Here is a 21668-nt window from a genome sequence, read left to right as displayed (position 1 = left end):
ATTAACCCAATTTTTTAAATGGGCAAAGGACTTGAATATACATTTCTCCAAAGAAGATAAATAATCAACAATCATATGAAAAGATGCTTAACTTCACTTTCTTCAAGGAAATGAAAATCAAAACCACAATGAGGTATTACTTCACAGCCACTAGAACGGTCCTACCTTATACCTATTAGAATTTTCTTCTGTATCAAAAAACCAGAAAACACGTGTTGAAGAGGATTCAGAGAAACTGGAATGCTTGTGCACCATTAGTGAGACTGTAAAATGATATAGCTTCTATGAAAAACAGTATGGAGCTTCATGAAAGATTAAAAATAGATTTACTGTAATCCCAGCACTTTGGGAGGCTGAGGCAGGTGGATCATGAGGTCAAGAGATCAAGAACATCCTGGCCAACATGGTGAAACCCTGTCTTTACTAAAAATACAAAAATTAGCTGGGCGTGGTGGCGTGCGCCTGTAATCCTAGCTACTCGGGAGGCTAAGGCAGGAGAATTGCTTGAACCCGGGAGGCGGAGGTTGCAGTGAGCCGAGATCCCGCCACTGCACTCCAGCCTGGCGCCTAGCAACAGAGCAAGACTCTGTCTTAAAAAAAAATAATAATAATAAATAAAATAAAATAAAAAATAAATAAAAATAAGAATAGATTTACCATATGGCCTAGCAATTCCACTTCTGGATATATGTCCAAATGAACTGAAAACAGGATCTCAAAGAGATATTTGTACACCCATGTTCACTGCAGCACTGTTCATAACAACTAAGATGTGGAAGCAACCAAATCTCCATTGTGGTGGAATAAACAAAACACGGATATACATACAAAGAAATTTTTTTTTTTTTTTTTTTTTTTTTTTTTGAGACGGAGTTTCGCTCTTGTTACCCAGGCTGGAGTGCAATGGTGCGATCTCAGCTCACCACAACCTCCGCCTCCTGGGTTCAGGCAATTCTCCTGCCTCAGCCTCCTGAATAGCTGGGATTACAGGCAGGCACCACCATGCCCAGCTAATTTTTTTTGTATTTTTAGTAGAGACAGGGTTTCACCATGTTGACCAGGATGGTCTCGATCTCTTGACCTCGTGATCCACCCGCCTCGGCCTCCCAAAGTGCTGGGATTACAGGCGTGAGCCAACGCGCCCGGCCATACAAAGAAATATTATACAACCTTAAAAAAAGAAGGAAATCCCATCATATGCTACAACATGGATGAACCCTGACGACACTGTGCAGAGTAAAATAAGCCAATTACAAAAAAACAAATACTGCATGATTCCAGTTATATGATGTACACAAATTCACAGAAGCAGGAAGTAGAATGGTGGTTGGGGGAGGCTGAGAGGAGGGGAAATGAGCTGTTGTTCAACAGGTATGGAGTTTCAGTCACACAGATGAACAAGTTCTAGAGATCTGCTGTACAACAGCGTGCATACAGTTGCCAACACTGTAATGTATACTTAAAAACTGTCAAAAGGATAAATGTATGTGTTTTTTAACCACAACCAAAATATTTTCATGTAGTTTTTAAAATTACATCTGCATTCTGAGCCTTCCCATAAGGCTTTCTGTAAGGCTGGATTATAGGAAAATTCGGTGATGTTTCTGTTTGGCACTTTTGTTTTTTTTGGAGACAGTTTTGCTCTTGTTACCCAGGCTGGATTGCAGTGGTGCAATTTTGGCTCACTGCAACCTCTGCCTCCTGGGTTCAAGCGATCCTCCTGCTTCAGGCTCCTGAATAGCTGGGATTACAGGGCTCGCTGCCATCACCCCCAGCTAATTTTTGTATTTTAAGTAGAGACAGGGTTTCATCATGTTGGCCAGGCTATTCTAATCTCAGGTGATCCATCCGCCTCAGCCTCCCAAAGTGCTGGGATTACAGGCATGAGCCATGGTACCTGGCCTTGTTTGGCACTTAATATGGTTTCTTTTTTACATATAGATCTCTGAATTTTTAAGTTTACGCTTTTGTTTTTTGAAACGAAGTCTTGCTTTGTCACCCAGGCCGGAGTGCAGCGGCATAATCTTGGCTCGCGGCAGCCTCTACCTCCTGGGTTCAAGTGATTCTCATGCTTCAGCCTCCTGAGTAGCTGGGACTGCAAGCACTCACCATCACACCCAGCTAATTTTTTTGTATTTTTAGTTGAGACAGGGTTTCACCATATTGAGCAGCCTGGCCTCGAACTCCTGACCTCAAGTGATTCACCCACTTTAGCCTCCCAAATCCCTGGGATTACAGGTGTGAGCCACTGCACTCACCTGAAGTTTATGCTTATACATGGTGTGAGGTATGAATCTAATTAATCTTTTTCTAGCTGTCCTAGTGTCATTTATTTAAACGTACATTTTTTGTCCTGGTGATTTGTAATGTCATCTTTATTGTATATTAAATTCCCAGATATATGCCTACCTCTCAACTTGTTATTCCAATGGTCGGCCTGCTAATTTGTGTGCTAGACCAAATTGTTTTAATTATAGTCTCTACGGGATGTTCTAGTATCTAGTAGGTGCAGTCACTCCTTATAGCTTTTCTCAGTGTTCTCTTAGTTATTCTTATCTGTTTATTTTCCCAAATGAACTTCAAAACTGAGTTGTCTAGCTCTATAAATAAATTTGATACTATTTTGATTGGGATTAGATTAGATATATAAAGTAATTTAGACAGACCTGGCATCTTCATGATGTTAAACTGTCCTAGGAACAAGGGATGTCTTTCCATTTATCAGGTCTACTGTTTTGTCTTTCAGGGTCTTAAAGTTTTTTAAATAAAGGTTTTAGACATTTATTAGGTTTATTCCTAAATATATTTTATCTTTATTGCTTTTGTAAACGATGTTTGCTCTACTACTGTATCTTTTTTTTTTGGATGGAGTTTCACTTGTTTCACTCTTGTTGCACAGGCTGGAGTGCAGTGGCACAATCTCAGCTTGCTGCAACCTCTGCCTTCTAGGTTCAAGTGATTCTTCTGCCTCAGCCTTCCAAGTAGCTGGGACTACAGAAGTGTGCCACCACGCCCCGCCAATTTTTTCCATTTTTAGTAGAGATGAGGTGTCACCGTGTTAGCCAGGATGGTCTCTATCTCCTGACCTTGTGATTTGTATCTTTAACTGTTTATTTGCATATGTGAAGGCTGCTGATTTCTGTACTAATTTTATATTCTGCTGACTGAATTGGCTTAAGTTAATTCTGTCGTTGATTCTCTTGTGTTTTCTAAATAAATGATCACATAAGCTGAAAATACAGTTTTACTTCTTTTTTTTTTTTTGGAGACGGAGTTTCACTCTTGTTACCCAGGCTGGAGTGCAATGGCGCGATCTCGGCTCACCGCAACCTCCGCCTCCTGGGTTCAGGCAATTCTCCTGCCTCAGCCTCCTGAGTAGTTGGGATTACAGGCACGCGCCACCATGCCCAGCTAATTTTTTGTATTTTTAGTAGAGACGGGGTTTCACCATGTTGACCAGGATGGTCTCAATCTCTTGATCTCATGATCCACCCGCCTCAGCCTCCCAAAGTGCTGGGATTACAGGCGTGAGCCACCGCGCCCGGCCCAGTTTTACTTCTTTTCTAATTCTTACATTGATTTTTCTTGTCTATCTGCATTGGTAAATACCTATGGTACAATTTAAATGTTAGTATCTTTAGGATAAAAAAAGCCCTTGCAAGTAAGAAGAAAAAAAACAAAACAAAACAAACCCAATTTAAAAAAATAGGCTTAGGCAAGGAAAAGGTAGTTCAGAGAAGAAGCACAAATGGCCAGTAAACACATCTCTAAATGTCCAATCTCATTAGTAATGTTAATAATTAATACTTTTACCACCAAGATAAAAGAGTGTCCAGTTCCCCCCACACCATGGATAACACTGGAACATTTCTTTTCCCATCTTTCCCAAAAAGATAAGTGAAAATTTCACTTATCTGCTCCTATTCTTTTTTCTTTCTTTCTTTCTTTTCCTTTTTTTTTTTTTTTGAGACAGAGTGTTGCTCTGTCGTCCAGGCTAGAGTACAGTGGCTCGATCTCCACTCACTGCAACCTCCGCCTCCCAGGTTCAAGCAATTCTCCTGCCTCAGTCTCTCAAGTAACTGGGACTACAGGCACACACCACCATGCCTGGCTGATTTTTGCATTTTTAGTAGAGATGGGGTTTCACCGTATTGGTCAGGCTGGTCTCGAACTCCTGACCTCAGGTGCTCCATCCGCCTCGACCTCCCAAAGTGCTGGGATTACAGGCGTGAGCCACCGTGGCCAGCCCTCTTGGCTTGTTTTTACCAAGTAGTTAGCATATGGTCAATGAGTGGCACAGTCAGGCTTTAAACTGAGTGCTCTTCCTTACCTGTTAGGATTTTTCCTTTCTTTTCTTTTCTTTTTTTTTTTTTTTGAGATGAAGTCTCGCTCTATCACCCACGCTGGAGTGCAATGGTGTGATCTCAGCTCACTACAACCTCTGCCTCCCAGGTTCAAGCGATTCTCCTGCCTCAGCCTCCTGAGTAGCTGAGATTACAGGTGCGCCTGGCTAATTTTTTTGTATTTTGAGTAGAGACAGGGTTTCACCACATTGGCCACACTAATCTTGAACTCTTAACCTCATGATCTGCCCACCTTGTCCTCTCAAAGTGCTGGGATTAAGGTGTGAGCCAACGCACCCAGCCACCTGTTAGGATTTTTTTATAGACAGATAAGGATAGAGTGAAAGGCAGATGTGTGGGTGGGCTGAGTCATAAAGCAGAGAGGTATAGTCCAAGGAATTCCTTGCAAGCCAACAAGCAGTCATGCCATTTTCCCCGAATTTCTAAGGTAATGACCTCTTGCAGAGGCAGCTACAACTACCTTCTGAAACAACAGGGTATCACAGCATTAATTAGGGCACTACTCTGTGGGCAGAGTAGAAAGGAAGAAGAGGGGATATTTTAATTTTCTATTTCACATTGCCATGCCTTGATAAATTATGTTTCTTCTGCCTGGAATATTCACATAGCAAACAGCTATCCATCCTTCAAAATGGCTTAGACATCACCACCTCCACTCTGAAGCCCATTCTTGACACTGCATGCCTTCCCGTCTCCCTCTTCTGTGTCACCTCTGTACCTTGTATTGGAGAAAAAAACAACTCCAGCGTGGGCAACATGGTGAAACCCTGTCTCCATAAAAAATACAAAAACTATCCAGGCATGGCAGGGTGTGTCTATAGTCCCAGCTACTCAGGCTAAGGAGAAAAAGGATAGTTTGAGCCCAGGAGGTGGAGGTTGGAGTGAGCCAAGATTGTGCCACTCCAGTTCAGTCTGGACAACAGAGTGGGACCCTGTTTCAAAAAAAAAAAAAACCACATACACACAAACAAGAAAAACTCCCACGTTTTCATCTATGTTTCTCTAACAATCTAACATTTAGCTCAAATCATAGGAGGTCTACAATAAATGTTTACTGAACAGAATTCAACTTACCTTCTATGGTATGAGGAGTGTATCACAAATAAAATGATTTTGGTGTGCCACTGCCAGCCATCACCAGATCAGAGATTAGATATGGACAGGGATGGAAAAGTTCACAATTAGGGTGGCAAAGGGAGTTATACTGCATTTAGCTCCAGCATTGAATCACAAGAATCCATACTTAGAGTAAAAGTCATTAAGAACAATAACTGAGCCAGGCGCACTGGCTCACACCTGTAATCCCAGCACACTGAGAGGCCAAGGTGGGTGGATCGCTTGAGGCCAGGAGTTTGAGACTAGCCTAGCCAACGTAGGGAAACCCCATCTTTATTAAAAATACAAAAATTAGCTGGGTGTAGTGGCATGTGCCTGTAATCCTGCTACTCAGGAAACTGAGGCACAATAATCAATTTAACCCAGGAGGTGGAGGTTGCAATGAGCCAAGATAGTGCCACTGCATTCCAGCCTGGGCAACAGAATGAAACTCTGTCAATAATAATAATAATAGTAATTAAGGCCTTAAAATCTTAAAACCTATCTTTAAAATTTATAATACACATAAATTTATGTGTTTACCATAATAAAAAACTGAAAGAAAAATACACATTGCAAAAAGATGTGAATATACATAATGCTAAAGTGAAAATTTTCCCTTGACCCACCACTTCCCAAAAATAATCCTGCCTCAATAGTTTGGTATATATTTTTTCAGGTCTCCATGTCTGTAAACACACTAACATATGTTTATATTATTATAATAATGTTATAAATATTAGACCTGTAATCCTAGCACTTGGGGAGGCCAAGGTGGGAGGATTGCTTAAAACCAGGAGTTTGAGACCAGCATGGGCAACAAAGTGAGATCCCATCTCTACAAAAAATAAAATAAGTTAACCTGGCACAGTAGCGTGTGCCTGTAGTTCCAACTACTCGAGAGGCTGAGGCAGGAGGATTGAACTCAGGAGTTGGAAGCTGCGGTGAGCTATGATTGTGTCACTGCATTCCAGCCTGAGCAACAGAGTGAGACCCTGTCTCAAAAAAAAAAAAAAATATTTTGTACATCCTTCCATATTTGCACAAATACACCTACCCCATTTTTCTCTTAACTTTCATAAAATTCTATTGTGTGAACATTCCATGACTTATTTAACCATTGTACTATATACAATACTACAAACATCTTTGTATATGTATGTATACATCTTTGTGCACATGATTGCTTATATAAAATAAATTCCTTAAAGTATAATTTCTACATAAAGAACATGACTATTTAAAATTTTAAAGATATTGCCGGGCCGGGAGCGGTGGCTCACGCCTGTAATCCCAGCACTTTGGGAGGCCGAGGCGGGTGGATCACGAGGTCAAGAGATCGAGACCATCCTGGTCAACATGGTGAAACCCTGTCTCTACTAAAAATACAAAAAACTAGCTAGGCATGGTGGTGCGTGCCTGTAATCCCAGCTACTCTGGAGGCTGAGGCAGGAGAATTGCCTGAACCCAGGAGGCGGAGGTTGCAGTGAGCCGAGATCGCACCATTGCACTCCAGCCTGGGTAACAAGAGCGAAACTCCATCTCAAAAAAAAAAAAAAAAAAAAAAAAGATATTGCCAAACTGTTAGGCTATTATTTTTAAGACATTACCAACTTATTTTTGGCTCTGAAATAAAATAATTTTATACTGCATTTATACTGGTTACACAATTGTAGTATCCTTGGGATTTACTTAGTTGAGTCACGATTGCATATTTAACTGAATCTATGATGCCATCTTATATAAAACATTCTGATTTTAGGTATGTTAAAATGAGAAAAATGTCCTTATATTAGAAGGAAAAGTGATTCTTAGCTGTATTAGAAAATAAATGATTAGGCTGGGCGCAGTGGCTCACACCTGTAATCCCAGCACTTTGGGAGGCTGACTCAGGTGGATCACCTGAGGTCAGGAGTTCAAGACCAGCCTGGCCAACATGGTGAAAGCCTGTTTCAACTAAAAAAAAAACAAAAAATTAGCCAGGTGTGGTGGTGGGTGCCTGTAATCCCAGCTACTCAGGAGGCTGGGGCAGGAGAAGCACTTGAACCTGGGAAGAGAGGTTGCAGTGAACTAAGATCACGCCATTACACTCCAGCCTGGTCAACAAGAGCAAGACTCCATCTCATTAAAAAAAAAAAAAAGATTAATCATTTCTCCTGAGAAAGTACTTTGTCAGCAACAAACAGCAAATCAAATTTTCACACTTATTAAAACAGTACATTTTCAAAAGTGTTTTTTATATGTGATATGAAACATGTAATGGCAAACTGGACAAAGCTAGGGAACTACTCACATTAAGTAAGCTTTAGAAGGCCTGTAACATTTGGATAATTAGTAATTAAAGAGCCTATTTTTCCCTGTCACAACGATTCATAGCATCAGATCACAAAACAAGCCACCCAACTATTTTCTAACATGATAAACCTTGACCCATACACCAGTGTCAAAAGGAGATGTTCAGCTCTCTATTAGCAAAGACTCTTGCTGGTAAGAACAGGCAGCTCTCTTTACTGAATTTGACTCATTCACCAGCACACAATTCATCTTGATCTTTGATAAAGAAGTCACTTCCAGAGGTCAGTCCCCAGACACAGTTGACTTTGGACATCTCTCCCAGAAGCATGTGGAAGCTGGGTATCATTTACCAGTACTCATGTTTGAGCTGAATAAGGTGATATGAATACTCCCTTAACGTCCTGTGTTATTTTTGTTGTTTGTTTGAGGTACCTACCTTCTCAAGAGATTAACATCAAGGGAGTTAGAATGACTTACAGTATGATCACTTTCCATCTCAGGCATTAATTTGTGTTTTCTACATTTGAGACCATACTATGTGTGTGCAGGGAGGCACATCATGCCTGGATGTGCAGGAAAAAGAAATATACTAATAAGGTAGTATACTTGAAATGTAAGCTCCCTCTTGGCTAAAGCACAAAGAACAGAATCAGGTCAGATAATCTAAACTCTGAATAAAGGTAAGTTATTTATACTGCGTCTGAAATGTGAACACTAAGTCTACTTAGATTTAATTATGATTGGTTGAAATGTTATAGGTGTTAATAAGCCTCCAACAAATAAGAAAGGATTTTATAATTACACTCATCAGCATTAATATAAAATCCTTCTTATGTAGCCATCACTTTATTCTGAATTCCTGCAACTTTTATTAAACATACCCTACATTCTTCAGCTATTTTTGCACATGACATGTAAATTATGACTGGAGTAGCAAACAGAAACAAGTTCAGCTACCATCAAACTCTGCTACTTATCTGCCCCACTTCTGCAGCTGCTGCTGGTTTTGTCACAAGTGATCCTCCTGCCTTGGCCTCCCTTAGTGCTGGGATTACAGGCATGAGCCACCACACCCTGCTGGTTTCTTCTTCTTCTTCTTCGAAGCCAGAATTCTCAGAGACTCTATTTCTTTCACATGCTGAGCTTTCTTTCACTATTTAGTTGAGCAATTCCTAATATATTGAAAAATTTGATTTTCACCCAAAGTCTATACTTGCATTCCCTTTCATGTTCCCCTCCTGATAGTACTGCAGGATTCTCATAGCTTTCAATATCTTCAGGGTTTTTAAATCACTTTTTCCCCCCTACTTCACCTCGTTCTGGCCCACTTCTTGTTACTATCCTTTAAAAGACACACACACACACACACACACACACACACACACACACACACAGACACACACACAGAGAGAGAAAAACAGTGAGATACATAAAATTGTTAAAGACTCTCCAGTACACCTGCACCTAGCCAACTGTCTCCACAGTAAGCTGACTAGTATCTGATCCACAGCATACACTTTATAATACTTGGGGTAATCTGAAAGCAATGGTGCAAAAGAGTGGGGACTACAGAGCACAGCTGGGTTTTAACATCAAGGGAGTTAGAATGACTTACAGTAACATCACTTTCCATCTCAGGCATTAGTTGGCTTCATTAAGGTGAAGCACAAAATTTTATAGTACTAAATAAGCTCACAGAAAACTTTTTTACATGTGATTGGCTTGGATATAGAATGTTGAAATCACCCTTTTGGTTCCTTAATAATCCTTTATTACATGCTGGAAAAACAAAGGTAAAACAACACAAAAACTCCCAGAAGGCCAGGGATGAAAGCTGTGAAGGCTAAAAACCCTTCTGGACAGGTTGGAACATGCTGCTGCTGAACTTGGGCTCCAGCCTCAAAAGGCAACATTAGGTGGCTGGAAAATCAGGCTTAGGTGATTGGCAACAAAGGGAAGCACCTGAATGCTGTGCTACTTCCAGCCCTCCCTCTCTCTAATCCATTCCTTAACTAGTAACTACTACTTTTTTTTTAGACGGAGTCTCGTTCTGTCACCCAGGCTGGAGTGTGCAATGGTGCAATCTTGGCTCACTGCAACCTCTGCCTCCCAAGTTCAAGCAAACCTCCCACCTCAGCCTCCGAGTAGCTAGGATTACAGGTGTGCCTCACCATGCCCGGATAATTTTTTTTTCCATTTTTAGTAAAGATGAGATTTCACCATGTTGACCAGGCTGGTCTCGAACTCCTAGTCTCAAGTGATCCACCCATTTCAGCCTCCCAAAGTGCTGGGATTACAGATGTGAGCCACAGCACCCAGCCTACTAGTAAATACTTCAATTCCCTTCTTTCTGCAAAATATCTGTTTAGCTCTTATATATGGTAGGCTCTGTGCCAGGCACTCCAGTCTACAGCTGGAGTGAGCTATTAGAACAAATACAAATCTGATGATGTTACTGCTCTGCTGAAAATCCTTCAGTGACATTCAAGATCCCCCAAGATCTGGTCTCTGGTAATCCTTCTAGCCTCATCTCCCACCTTTTTCTGGCCCTTGCATTCTAAGTTCTGAACACTATTTCCCTGGCTAACTCTTGTCTATCTACCATGACTCAGCTTAAGATGTCTTGTTCTCTGAGAAGGCCTCTCCTGATCACTCAAGACAGTTTTGGTATAAAATTGCAATCTCTGATTTTTTTTCCTTAACTGAAGACTTCTCATCCTTTTCTCCTTCTGTGTGTGAAAGTATCTGTCTAGTAAAATCAGCTGACAAAATGGCTGATATAGCTCTGGAACTGTGTCCTCTCCTCATTTTCTCTCTCTCTCTCTTTTTTTTTTTTTTAAGATAGGGTTTCACCATGATGGCCAGGCTGGTCTTGAACTCCTGACCTCAGGTGATCCACCCACCTCGGCCTCCCAAAGTGCTAGGATTAAAGGTGTGAGCCATCGCGCCCGGCCTCCTCATTTTCTCTAAAGCAGTTTTTGAGAGAATGTGGTATCGACTGTGCTTTTCAATTCAAGAAAACGTTAAGGCAACCTTGGTCAGTACAAAGAAGACAAAAATCTGAAGAAAATAAATAATATCCCCATTATTCTTCTGGCTTAATTCTGCCACTTCTTAAAACAAGAACTGTGCTGCAGGGACTACTCTCAGTGCAATGGACGGGAAGTGGGCATTGGAAGGGCCTGCTGCACCACACGTGCTCTGGGGATCTACAAGCCACTCCCCTGCTTATCAAAGCCGCACATCTGGTACTGGCCACCTGGTACATGCTCCCGCTGCCAGGCAGGCACACCTTGCCCTTTCCTTTCCCATGGGTACTTTCTGGGTTAGAAGAAATAATTAATTTGAAATTTCATTGTGAGTTTTCTTTCAGCTCCATCAGTTAAAAGAGACTAGTTACACAACAGCTCTGGCAAACACAGAAGGACCTGCCTCTTCCAATAGAATCCACTGAGCTCTCCCAGTACCATCCATGAGACTCAACCTTCCATTTTCTTATTATTTATTCATATGGCCTTTGTGCTTGCATCCTTGTCTGGCTCTCTTTTTAAACTATTAAGTTCCTTGAGGGCAGAAACTGTCTTTTTTTTTTTCCTTTTTTTAATTTGAGACAGAGTCTCGCTCTGTCGCCCAGACTGAAGGGCAGTGATGGGACCTCGGCTCACTACAACCTCCACCTCCTGGGTTCAAGTGCTTCTCCTGCCTCAGCCTCCTGAGTAGCTGGGATAACAGGTACCCACCACCATGCCTGGCTAATTTTTGTATTTTAAGTAGAGACGGGGTTTCACCATGTTGGCCAGGCTGGTCTCAAACTCTTGACCTCAAGTGATCTGCCCACCTTGGCCTCCCAAAGTGCTGGGATTACAGGCGTGAGCCACTGCTCCCAGCCAGAAACAGTCTTATGTGCTACAGCATTTCCAGGAAATTACTGAGTACCTACTATGTCTGACACATAGTAGGGTACAAAATAAATCATTGGTGAATGAGTTAATATAGACCTGTTGATGCCTCAAGGGAAAAAAAACAAAACAAAAAAAACAAGTATTAGAAGCTCTCAGGATACACAGTTCATACTACAGTTAGGAAAACTATTCAGCTGGCCATTCTGTGGCTTCTCCTCACCTGATCGATATCGTTCATCCCTGGCTCCCCCGGATCGAGTTCGGTGGTACTTAGAGGGAGCAGAAGTTTGAGCTGCAGATGGAGCAGGTGTCTGGTTTCTAAGTTCTTTCTGTACTGCTGAATCAGTTTCTAAAAAAGGAAGTTTAGAAGATGGTTATCCAATAACAGTAATAGTTAACATTTTCTGAAGCACTTTAAGCAATTCTCAGAACACTCTGAGCTAGGTACTATTACCCCACCTACAGTAAAGGGTTTGAAAATTTTAATATATATACATAAATATGATGTAAACACATCCAAACTAAAAAATATCATCTTAGAGTGTTAACTGTCAATCGGCCGATAGGAGAGAAATAAGAAGAAGACAAATGTAAACTAAAAGGCCATTCCAGAGACTCCAAGGAGAGGCAGTAGTGATGGGGAGTTGACTGCATATGACCCTCTAAATCCTAAACAATGAGACAAAGAATAGTTTGGGGAGCCTTAGCTACCATACCATAAATCACTCCAGATAAACAGAATTCAAGCAAAAACAGAGTGATTATGCAAGAACAACTTCAAGTCAAGTCTATTAGCCCCTCTTGCAACTGGCGCCATCACTGACACTGCCCTTTCTAGTACCTGGCCTGTCCCCAGACTCTGCCCTCCCAAAATTTACTGTTTTATCAAGAATATGGGGATGGGGTAAATAAACAGAAAAACACTAAGTTCTGATGTTTTATTGCCTTTTTATCTCAAATGACTAACTCCAAAGTTGTTTCTTTAAAAAAAATTACAATAAGAAAATTTAACATGAGATATACCTTTTTAACAAAATTTTGTGTGTAAAGTACAATAGTATTAATATCATCTATAGGCATGATGTTATAAAGCAGAACTTACTAGTCTTGGATAACTGAAACTTCATACAACAACAATGTCTCATTTCCCGCTCCCTATATCCCCTAGCAACCACCATTCTACTCTCTACTTATGAGCTTGATTCTCTTAGATATCACATATAAGTGGAATCATATAGTATTTGTCCTTCTGTGACTGCTTTATTTCCCTCAGCATAATGTCCTCCAAGTTCATCCATGTTGACACATATTTAAGGATTTCCTTTTTTAAGGTGCATTTTAAGTTTCTGAAATAGCTCCTGGGTATGCCCAGTAAGGCAGCTTACACATAGCAAATTAAGTGCCCAATATATTAAGATGTCACCTACACAGCAAATGTACTGCCCCAGATCCCAGCCAAGAATCAGCCTATAAAGCCAAAAAATTAAAATACTCAAAGCAGTGGTCTGGGGAGTACAAGCAACAGTGCCACACACCCCAGTAAAGACTGATGGCATCAAAGTGTTACAGAAACTGAGATTCATAATGGCAATGTTTTATCATTAAAAAAAAAAAAAAAAAAAAAGCAGGTAGCATGCTGGAGAGGCCATGTGTTGAGGCTCCAATCAATAGTCCTGGCTGAGCCCACCCTCCACCTGCCCTGTCAAGGCAGCAAACATGTGAACAAGCCATCTTAGACCATCCAGAGCAACCCATCTACTAGGTAAGGGGGAAAAAAAACACTGAATGAACCCAGTTGGCAACAATATAGAGCAAAATAATCACTGAAATTATCCCTGCCCAAATTGATGGCCTACAAAACCACGTTTCTTTAAATGGCTAGGTGTGTGTACACACACACACAGACACACACACACACACAAACACAGTATTTAAGAAGGCAAGGATCCTTTGAGCCCCGGAGTTTGAGACCAGCCTAGGCAACATAGCAAGACTCCATCTCTATCTACATAAAAATTTGAAAAAAAATATTTTAAGTATTTATTATCTGATCGTTTATAGAAAAAGTCTAATTCCTAATCTATTGTAATGAAAGCTAACATTTAAGTGTTTGCTTTGTGCCACACACTATACGTAGAGAAGTTTTCACATTTTATCGTATTTATTCCTTACAACAACCCTATGAAGTCAGCACTTTCATTATCCCTTTTGACATAAAGGAGAACAGAGACATGGCTCAAAAATCACAGAGACAAGGAATGCAGAGACAGAATTTCAAACCCAGGTCTAATTCCACTGGTTCTCAACCAGAAAAGGTCATGAAAATTCTCCCAAGGCTTTTTTTTTTTTTTTGGAGACAGAGTCTCGCACCGTTGCCCGGGCTGGTGTGCAGTAGCATGATCTCAGCTCACTGCAACCTCTGCCTCCCAGGTTCAAGCAATTCTCCTGCCTCAGTCTCCAGAGTGGCTAGGATTACAGGCGCCCACCACCACACCTGGCTAATTTTTGTTGCTGTATTTTTAGTAGAGACGGCAGTTTACTACATTGGCCAGGTCAGTCTCAAACTCCTGATCTCATAATCTGCCTACCTCAGCCTCCCCAAGTGCTGGGATCACAGGCATGAGTCACCGCGCCTGGCCTCCCAAGACTTTTAAAAGGAAAGTAATCAAAATTAATAATTTAGTGTGGGAGCATGAAATGCTTCAGGAGTTACAATAGATAACAGTAAAACTCAAAATACAAAACCAAACACCTACCATCATGCAAAGGATTTGGCAAAAGGCCCCTCCAAATAAAGTTTTTGGCCACTTGTTAGAGACATTACTTAAAATATATTCCAATTAACTTTAAATAGAAAACAAAAAACAGAAAGGGGCTATTTTTATTTGGAAGATCAGATGATATACTGGAAGGAAATCAGATAGCACACACAAGCTACTTTGCTTGTAAATACGTGCACAAAAATGGTTTGATTTAAACAGCACTAAGTTTTGAAACACTTGCTTTTTATTATTACTTTGGTCATAAAGAATATGCTACTGAATTACCTATAACTGATTTTATTAATTAAATAAGCAGGTTTGCAAGGACAGACCAAACCATCCTGCTAAGAAACATGGTGCTTCCAAATTAGATAGCTAATAATACGAAGAGTGAAAATAATTATATAGATTCTCACTTCACAAAGGATGACATAAAGGTTTATGTATTCCTTTTTATCATTCCTCTTTCAGTTATGCTTTTATATTTTTTCTATGTAATTAATTAGAATAAGAGAAAGAAGAAATATGGGCTAAAGAAAAATTATTACAATGAAATGATACAGAGGTGATGGGGGATCTGGGAGTTGACTGATCTATCCAGGAAAGAACTAGAGAAAATGAACATTTCCATTCAGGATTATCTAGAGGTTATCACAGATCAAACCACAAGGAAATATAACACAAAGACATTTGATGAGAATTCAAAGTCAGATGATACTTAGCCAAGAGACTTACTGCACTGGTACAAAAAAAAAGCCTCACAACCCACTCTTCACCAAGCAACATTAACATGATTCTCTGCAATGGTTATCTCAGTTCCCTCAGGACTTCGGTCATCCAAACAGACTAGGTCTCTTTTGGGTCTAAAATCATGACAACTATTTTGTTACAGTTCGCTAGAAATGAAGCCAAAAAGTTGATTTGCAGTTTCAATAATGGACTGACAGGTTTATTCAGTGAGTATTCCTCAGGGGCCCAAAGCACAATGCAACAAAAACATGGATTTCTGATAGAACAACCTTGGTTCAAATGTGCAACAAACTTGCTTCAAGTTCATGAGAGGTTAAGTTAAAAAGTTGTAAATATATTATATATATATATATATATATATATATATATAAAATTACAAGATATATTCTTAGGAATTGAATCGCTTAAAATATAACAGGAGATTTTTTTTTTTTTTAAAGGAAGGAAGAAAGAAAGAAAGAAAAAGAATGAAGAGGAAGAAAAAGGAAGAGAAAGAGAGAGAGAGAGAGAGAGAATGGCAGTATTGCTTTCTTGCCCAGGCTAGAATGCAGTTTAGAAATGGGTATTGAAAACTTCTTTTATATCAATAATTATACTTAATGATGCAGACAGGAAGGAATAAGGGAAGAAAATAACAAACAAGCAGCCAACCAATATTTCATTTAAACCTATGAAATGCTATGCGATTACTGAGGAGTGATTTACTTCCAATTATGTAGTCACTATTGGAATAGGTGTGAGGTGGTAACGTATGTTTTGTGTATTTGAAGTGGAGAGTTCTATAAATGTTTATTAAGTTTACTTGTTCCGGGTCTGAGTTCAAGTCCTGGATGTCCTTGTTAATTTTCTGTCTCGTTGATCTATAGAATCGTTAGCTCTTCTTGTTACATTGATCCTTTTGCCATTATGTAATGTCCTTCTTTGCCTCTTTTGATATTTGTTGCTTTAAAGTCTATTTTATCAGAGGCGAGAATTGCATGTCCTGCTTTTTATTTATTTGTTTATTTTTACTCTCTGGTTGGTAAATCTTCCTCCTTCTCTTTGTTTTGAGTCTTTGTGTATCGTTGCATGTGAAATGGGTCTGGATGCAGCATACCAATGGGTTTTGGCTTTTTATCCAATTTGAATATATATGAGTTTAATACTGCCATTTGATGCTAGCTAGCTGTTTTGCCCATTAGTTGGTGTAAATTTTTCATTGTGTTGATGCTCTTTGCTTTTTGATATATTTTTGGAAAGGCTGATATTGGTTATTTCTTTATATGTATAGTGCTTCTTTCAGAAGCTCTTGTAAAGCAGGCAGGCCTGGTGGTGGCGAAGTCTCTAAGTACTTGCTTGTTCGCAAAAGATTTAATTTTTCCTTCGCTTGTAAAGCTTAGTTTGGCTGGATATGAAATTTTGGGTTGAAAGTTCTTTTCTTTAAGGATGTTAAATATTGGTCCCCACTCTTTTCAGGGTTTCTGCTGAGAGATCTGCTGTAAGTCTGATAGGTTTCCCTTTCTGGGTAACTTGACCTTTCTCTCTGGCTGCCCTTAGTATTTTCTCCTTCATTTCAACCCTAATAAATCTGGCAATTATGTGTCTTGGGGTTGGTCTTCTTGAAGAATATCTTTGTGGTGTTCTCTGTATTACCTGGAGTTGAATATTACCCTGCCTTGCTAGGTTGGGAAAGTTTTCCTGAATGATATCCTGAAGAGTATTTTCCAACTTGGATTCATTCTCTTTGTCACATTCAGGTACGCCTATCAAACGTAAATTAGGTCTTTTCACATAGTCCCATATTTCCTGGAGACTTTGCTCATTCCTTTTTATCCTTTTTTCTCCAGTCTTGTCTTCTTGTTTCATTTCACTAAGCTGGTCCTCGACATCTGATATCCTTTCTTCTGCTTGATCAATTCAACTGTTTAAACTTGTGCATACTTCGCGAAGTTCTCGTGTTGTGTTTTTCAGCTCCATCAATTCACTTATATTCCTCTCTCTAAATTGTCCATTCTCGTTAGCATTTCGTCAAACCTTTTTTCAAGGGTCTTAGTTTCTTTGCATTGGGTTCGAACAAGTTCTTTTAATTCACAGAAGTTTCTTATCACCCACCTTTTGAAACCTGCTTCTGTTAATGGAACACACTCGTTCTCCATTAAGCCTTGTTCCGTTGTTGATGAGGAACTGCGATCCCCTGTAGAGGGAGAGGCATTCTGATTTTGAGTATTCTCTGCCTTTTTACGCTGATTTCTTCCCTTCATTATATATTTATCCCTCTGTCGTCTTTGTAATTACCGACTTTCTAACTAGGTCTCTAAGCGGACGTCCAACTTGTTGATTCTCAGCGCCGAAATCTGAGCAATCCACTGCACCAGCCAAAACAGCGGTGTTAAGATTGATGGTGCTTTTCTGCCCGGGAATCTCCAGACTCTGCACCAAGAACTGCCACGTTGAGGCGCCAGCAAAACCGCTGCGCCGGCCACAAGAGTCGCTCTGGCAACCCGTGGGGCTCCTCCGCTGGGAATTTCTTGGTCCGTGAGCAACAAAAATTCGTCTGAAAGTGTGGCGTCCTCTCATTCTCTGTGCTTTCACTGGGAGCTACGAGCCCGAGCTGCTAGTGATCAGCCATCTTGGATCTCTCTCATACAACAGGAGATCTTAATAACAAAACCCTGTAATCTTTTTTAAATTGAACAGTCTCTAATTTATATGCATTTCATAAATTTTTATTTCCATGCACTATAGTTTATTTTTTTAAATATAAGATTTACAAATATACTTAAGCATGCATTGAACATACTAGAAGCAAGGCCAGGCATAGTGGGGCTCACTCCTATAATCCCAACACTTTGGGAGGCTGAGGCAGGAGGACTGCTTGAGCCCAGGAGTTCGAGGCCAGTCTGGGCAACATAGCAAGACTGTGTCTCTTAAAAAAAAAAAAAAAATTAGCTGAGCATGGTGGTGCATGTCTGTGGTCCCAGTTACTTGGGAGACTAAGACAGGAGGATTGCTTGATCCCAGGAGGGGAAGGTTGCAGTGAGCCAAGATCATGCCACTGTACTCCAACCTGGTCATCAGAGCAAGACTCTGTCTATCAAAAAAAAAATCAATGACTTCCTTTTCCTTTCCCTAAAAGCAACTGACAAATCAATGCGTATTTGGGAGTAAGAGAGAGAAAAGTAGGTCCTGGTTAGATTTAAAACATTGTGGAGACTCATTCCCACCTTGGCTTACTTGCAAGGGCAATGATTTATCATGAATGGGGACAGAAAACAATATAGTTGAGGACCCCAAACCCAAATCCAAAACTTTTTGAGCTCCTGTCTAATGCTCACAGGAAATGTTCCTTGAAACATTTCTAATTTCCAATTTTCGGATTTCAGACGTTCAACTGACATATAATGCAAATATTCCAAAAATTAAAAAAAATCAGAAATACTTCCCAGTCCCAAGAATTTCAGGTAAGGGCTACTCAAACTGTACCTAAGGCCTCATCAAGAAGAGGTGGGAAGGAGTATGAAGGTATGGAAGGCCAGCAGGGCATTATTTAACAGCATATGTAATGTCAGCTGGGCAAGCAAGATGCTGCCTCAAGGTGAATCATTCCCTGGCCATAGTGTCACTCCAACTAGAGCTCAGAAATTACCAGGGGTGCTAAAATACAGATTCCTGTGTTTTGAGTAAGAGGTACAGTTTCACTGACATGATAAGGAAAAGCTAAAAGCAAAAATGAAACTTAACAACATGTATTAACATAATGAGATACTATATGCCATGAAAAATGAAAAATATAGGGAGGCCAAGGTGGGCAGATCACCCGAGGTCAGGAGTTTGAGACCAGCCTGGCCAACATGGTGAAACTCTGTCTCTACTAAAAATACAAAAATTAGCCGGGTGTGGTGGCATGTGCCTGTAATCCCAGCTACTCTGGAGGCTGGGGCAGGCAACTCGCTTGAACCCGTGAGGCGAAGGTTACAGTGAGCCTTGCATCATGCCACTCCAGCCTATGCGACAGAGCAAGACTTCATCTTAAAAAAAGAAAGAAAGAAAAATGAAAAATATGTAGACTATGCAGACACTTCAGTCCAAATAAAGTAAGGCCAAGTGATAAAAGAACACAAAATATTATGTACACAATATAATTATGTGTATGTAAAAAATATATATAATTATAAGTGTCAGGTGTGACACAAAAATCCCAAAGGTATTTAGATTGAGGTACTCCCTATTTCTTTACAATTCATTGTTCTGCTTATAGAATGAATTATATATAAAATAAAAGTAATTCTAAAAGACACTAAATACAAATAAGTGCTGGAATGGAAGCTGCTAGACTCACAAATTAAGTCTTCTTTACGACTTCTAAATTCTAGCATAAAATAAAATAGAGATCTGAAGAAAAAAGACAACTTGCTGATTATCATTACATAGCAAGAGCCTCAGTTAGGGGGTTTCTGATCTTTCAGGCTGTTATGCAGAATATCCACTAGGGGTCACCATTATGTTTAAATAGTGATGATGTTAAAAGGTTTAGTAACAATAAAAAGTGCACATTTTAGGTTCAATAACACAAAGCCTTCCTTCTCAATGATCAGCATGTACATAATTTATTGCTCTTTGGCAGAAAAAGACCTCAAAGTTTAATATGTTTCTACTGTTTGAACATGGTAAGGATGATAACTTGAAAAAAATGCTATTTAGTAGCACAAAACTACACACATTTCCACTCAGGAAGATGGAAGGAAGCCACCAGCCTCCACATGTTATCTTTTAATTCTGCTTACGATTTAACAGATATTCTCACCTCCAAGACTAACAATGTGAAACAGGAAGGGCTCTGAGAAGCAAGGAACCTAATAATTCAACTTCTGGTGGATGAACAGAGCAGACATGCCTACTGTTCTTGGTACTAGAGTTCAGAGAAGAAACATTAAGCAAGTGGTCACCATGTGTGTATCTTTTACACTGTGATACGTGCTGAGAAGGAAAAGAACAAGGGTCTCTCAGTTCATATATTGGGAAATTTAACTTTCATTAGAGTTTCAGAGAAGGTGAATGTCTGTTAAAAGGAGACAGTGATGCAAGACCTAACTAGGCAAAGAGAAGGAAAAGCCACTTTATTCAAAAGCATGGTGTTTCTAGAAGCCCAGTGAGGGAGCAAAGCCTTGGCAAGTCTAAGACCAGTGGGGCTAAAGATACAGCAAAAGGGTAGAGTGTTACAAAATGAGACTGGACTAGAAAAGTGGTGTCAGGTCACTTGCCCTAAGCCGAGTGGGCGGCCTTTGAAAGGATTTACAGGAAACAACAGAATATCAATGATAATAATATTTCTTTGGCTCTTCAAACTTGCCTATCATCATCTCATTATATCTTCACAACAGCACCATGTGATAGATACTATTAACGAAGCAGGATGCCCATCACAGATTTTTCCACAGTGAGAGTGAGCCGATAATTACCTTGAATCACTATAGGGCCCTCACTCCCACCCCATCCAAGAAGGATGGATAAATGTACCTTGATCGAGAGGCTAAAGCAATTGCGAGTAATTGAGGACAGACTTCCTTACAAGGGTACAGGTGATTAACCTCTCCACCTAGGGAAGGCAAGAGAGGAATGAGAGTGCTGGTGTTTGGCATATGGAAAAGGGGCCACCTGCCTTTTTTCCAGGGTAGACTAAAGAAAGAGGGTTGGGAACTCCGGGTTTGTAAAGTAGCAGGTGTCTGAACAGATCCTGATGCAGAGCTTCCTTGGCCACCTGACATCAGGAAAATGGCAGTGCATGAGGCTAAAAGAGCCAATATGAAAAACTCTGCTCTGGGAGTCCCGAGTATAGTACCTGGCTCTTCCTCCATAAAGCATCAGAGTAGGGATGTTCCCCTGCAGGGAACAGGCTCAGCATTACTGGCTGGCCACACAGTAAGAACCAGTTTTCAGCAGCACCCTGTGAGATGATGGAAAGCAAACAGCAGACTGTGGGGATCTTTCCCCTTTTGGGTGTGAAAGCTGGATCTATCGCCTCTCCTTTTGCACTGCCTATATCTGAGGGTTCTTAGACAATTTAGGAGGAAAAGGAAGCCACAACAGGAAAATACTGGACTTCCTTCTAATGAAATATATGGGGGCAGATATAATTGCAATCTGTTCCAATTCATAGTGATTCTAATGCCATCCAAACCTAACAAATGAAAGCAAAATGGGGACTGGAAAAAAGATTCTATGTTCTTTCCATTATGCTATGAGCCTTATTGGGAAGGAACTTTTAAATCAAAATGAGATAGATAAAACAAAATAGATTTCACTCCTCAAGCCCTATGCATACATACATACACAGAGGCACATTGCCTACTAAATATTCATAGTTGGAAATGTTCTGTGGCATTACAAAATGCTGTTCCTGATTTCGAAAACTGGTTTTAAGTTCACGTCCCTCTGAATTTCCATAGTACTTTGTTTAGAGCTCTCTTACAGTACTTATTTTACTCTCTTTTATGATCCTCAGTTGTGTAACTGTCATCTCT

The 21668-nt window shown here is 40.2% G+C and overlaps 1 protein-coding gene across 4 annotated transcripts in view; it reads right to left on the bottom strand.

Moving 5' to 3' along the window:
- The window catches only part of DIP2B (disco interacting protein 2 homolog B), a 269995-nt gene that overhangs the window by 102430 nt on the left and 145897 nt on the right, over nucleotides 1–21668 (bottom strand). For 3 of the 4 annotated variants that reach the window (XM_064377072.1, XM_064377073.1, XM_064377074.1), the window contains exon 3: nucleotides 11877–12005. In XM_064377072.1, the coding sequence (XP_064233142.1) occupies nucleotides 11877–12005 (129 nt within the window). Of the gene's footprint in view, nucleotides 1–11876; nucleotides 12006–21668 lie in introns of those variants that run through there. The other variant, XM_064377075.1, reaches the window with a different exon arrangement.

This window comes from Aotus nancymaae, unplaced genomic scaffold (genome assembly GCF_030222135.1).
Source record: "Aotus nancymaae isolate 86718 unplaced genomic scaffold, 86718_ANA_hifiasm-v0.15.2.pri h1tg000016l, whole genome shotgun sequence".
In the NCBI taxonomy this organism is placed as follows: domain Eukaryota; kingdom Metazoa; phylum Chordata; class Mammalia; order Primates; family Aotidae; genus Aotus; species Aotus nancymaae.
This window is presented reverse-complemented; position numbering and strand designations above follow the sequence as displayed.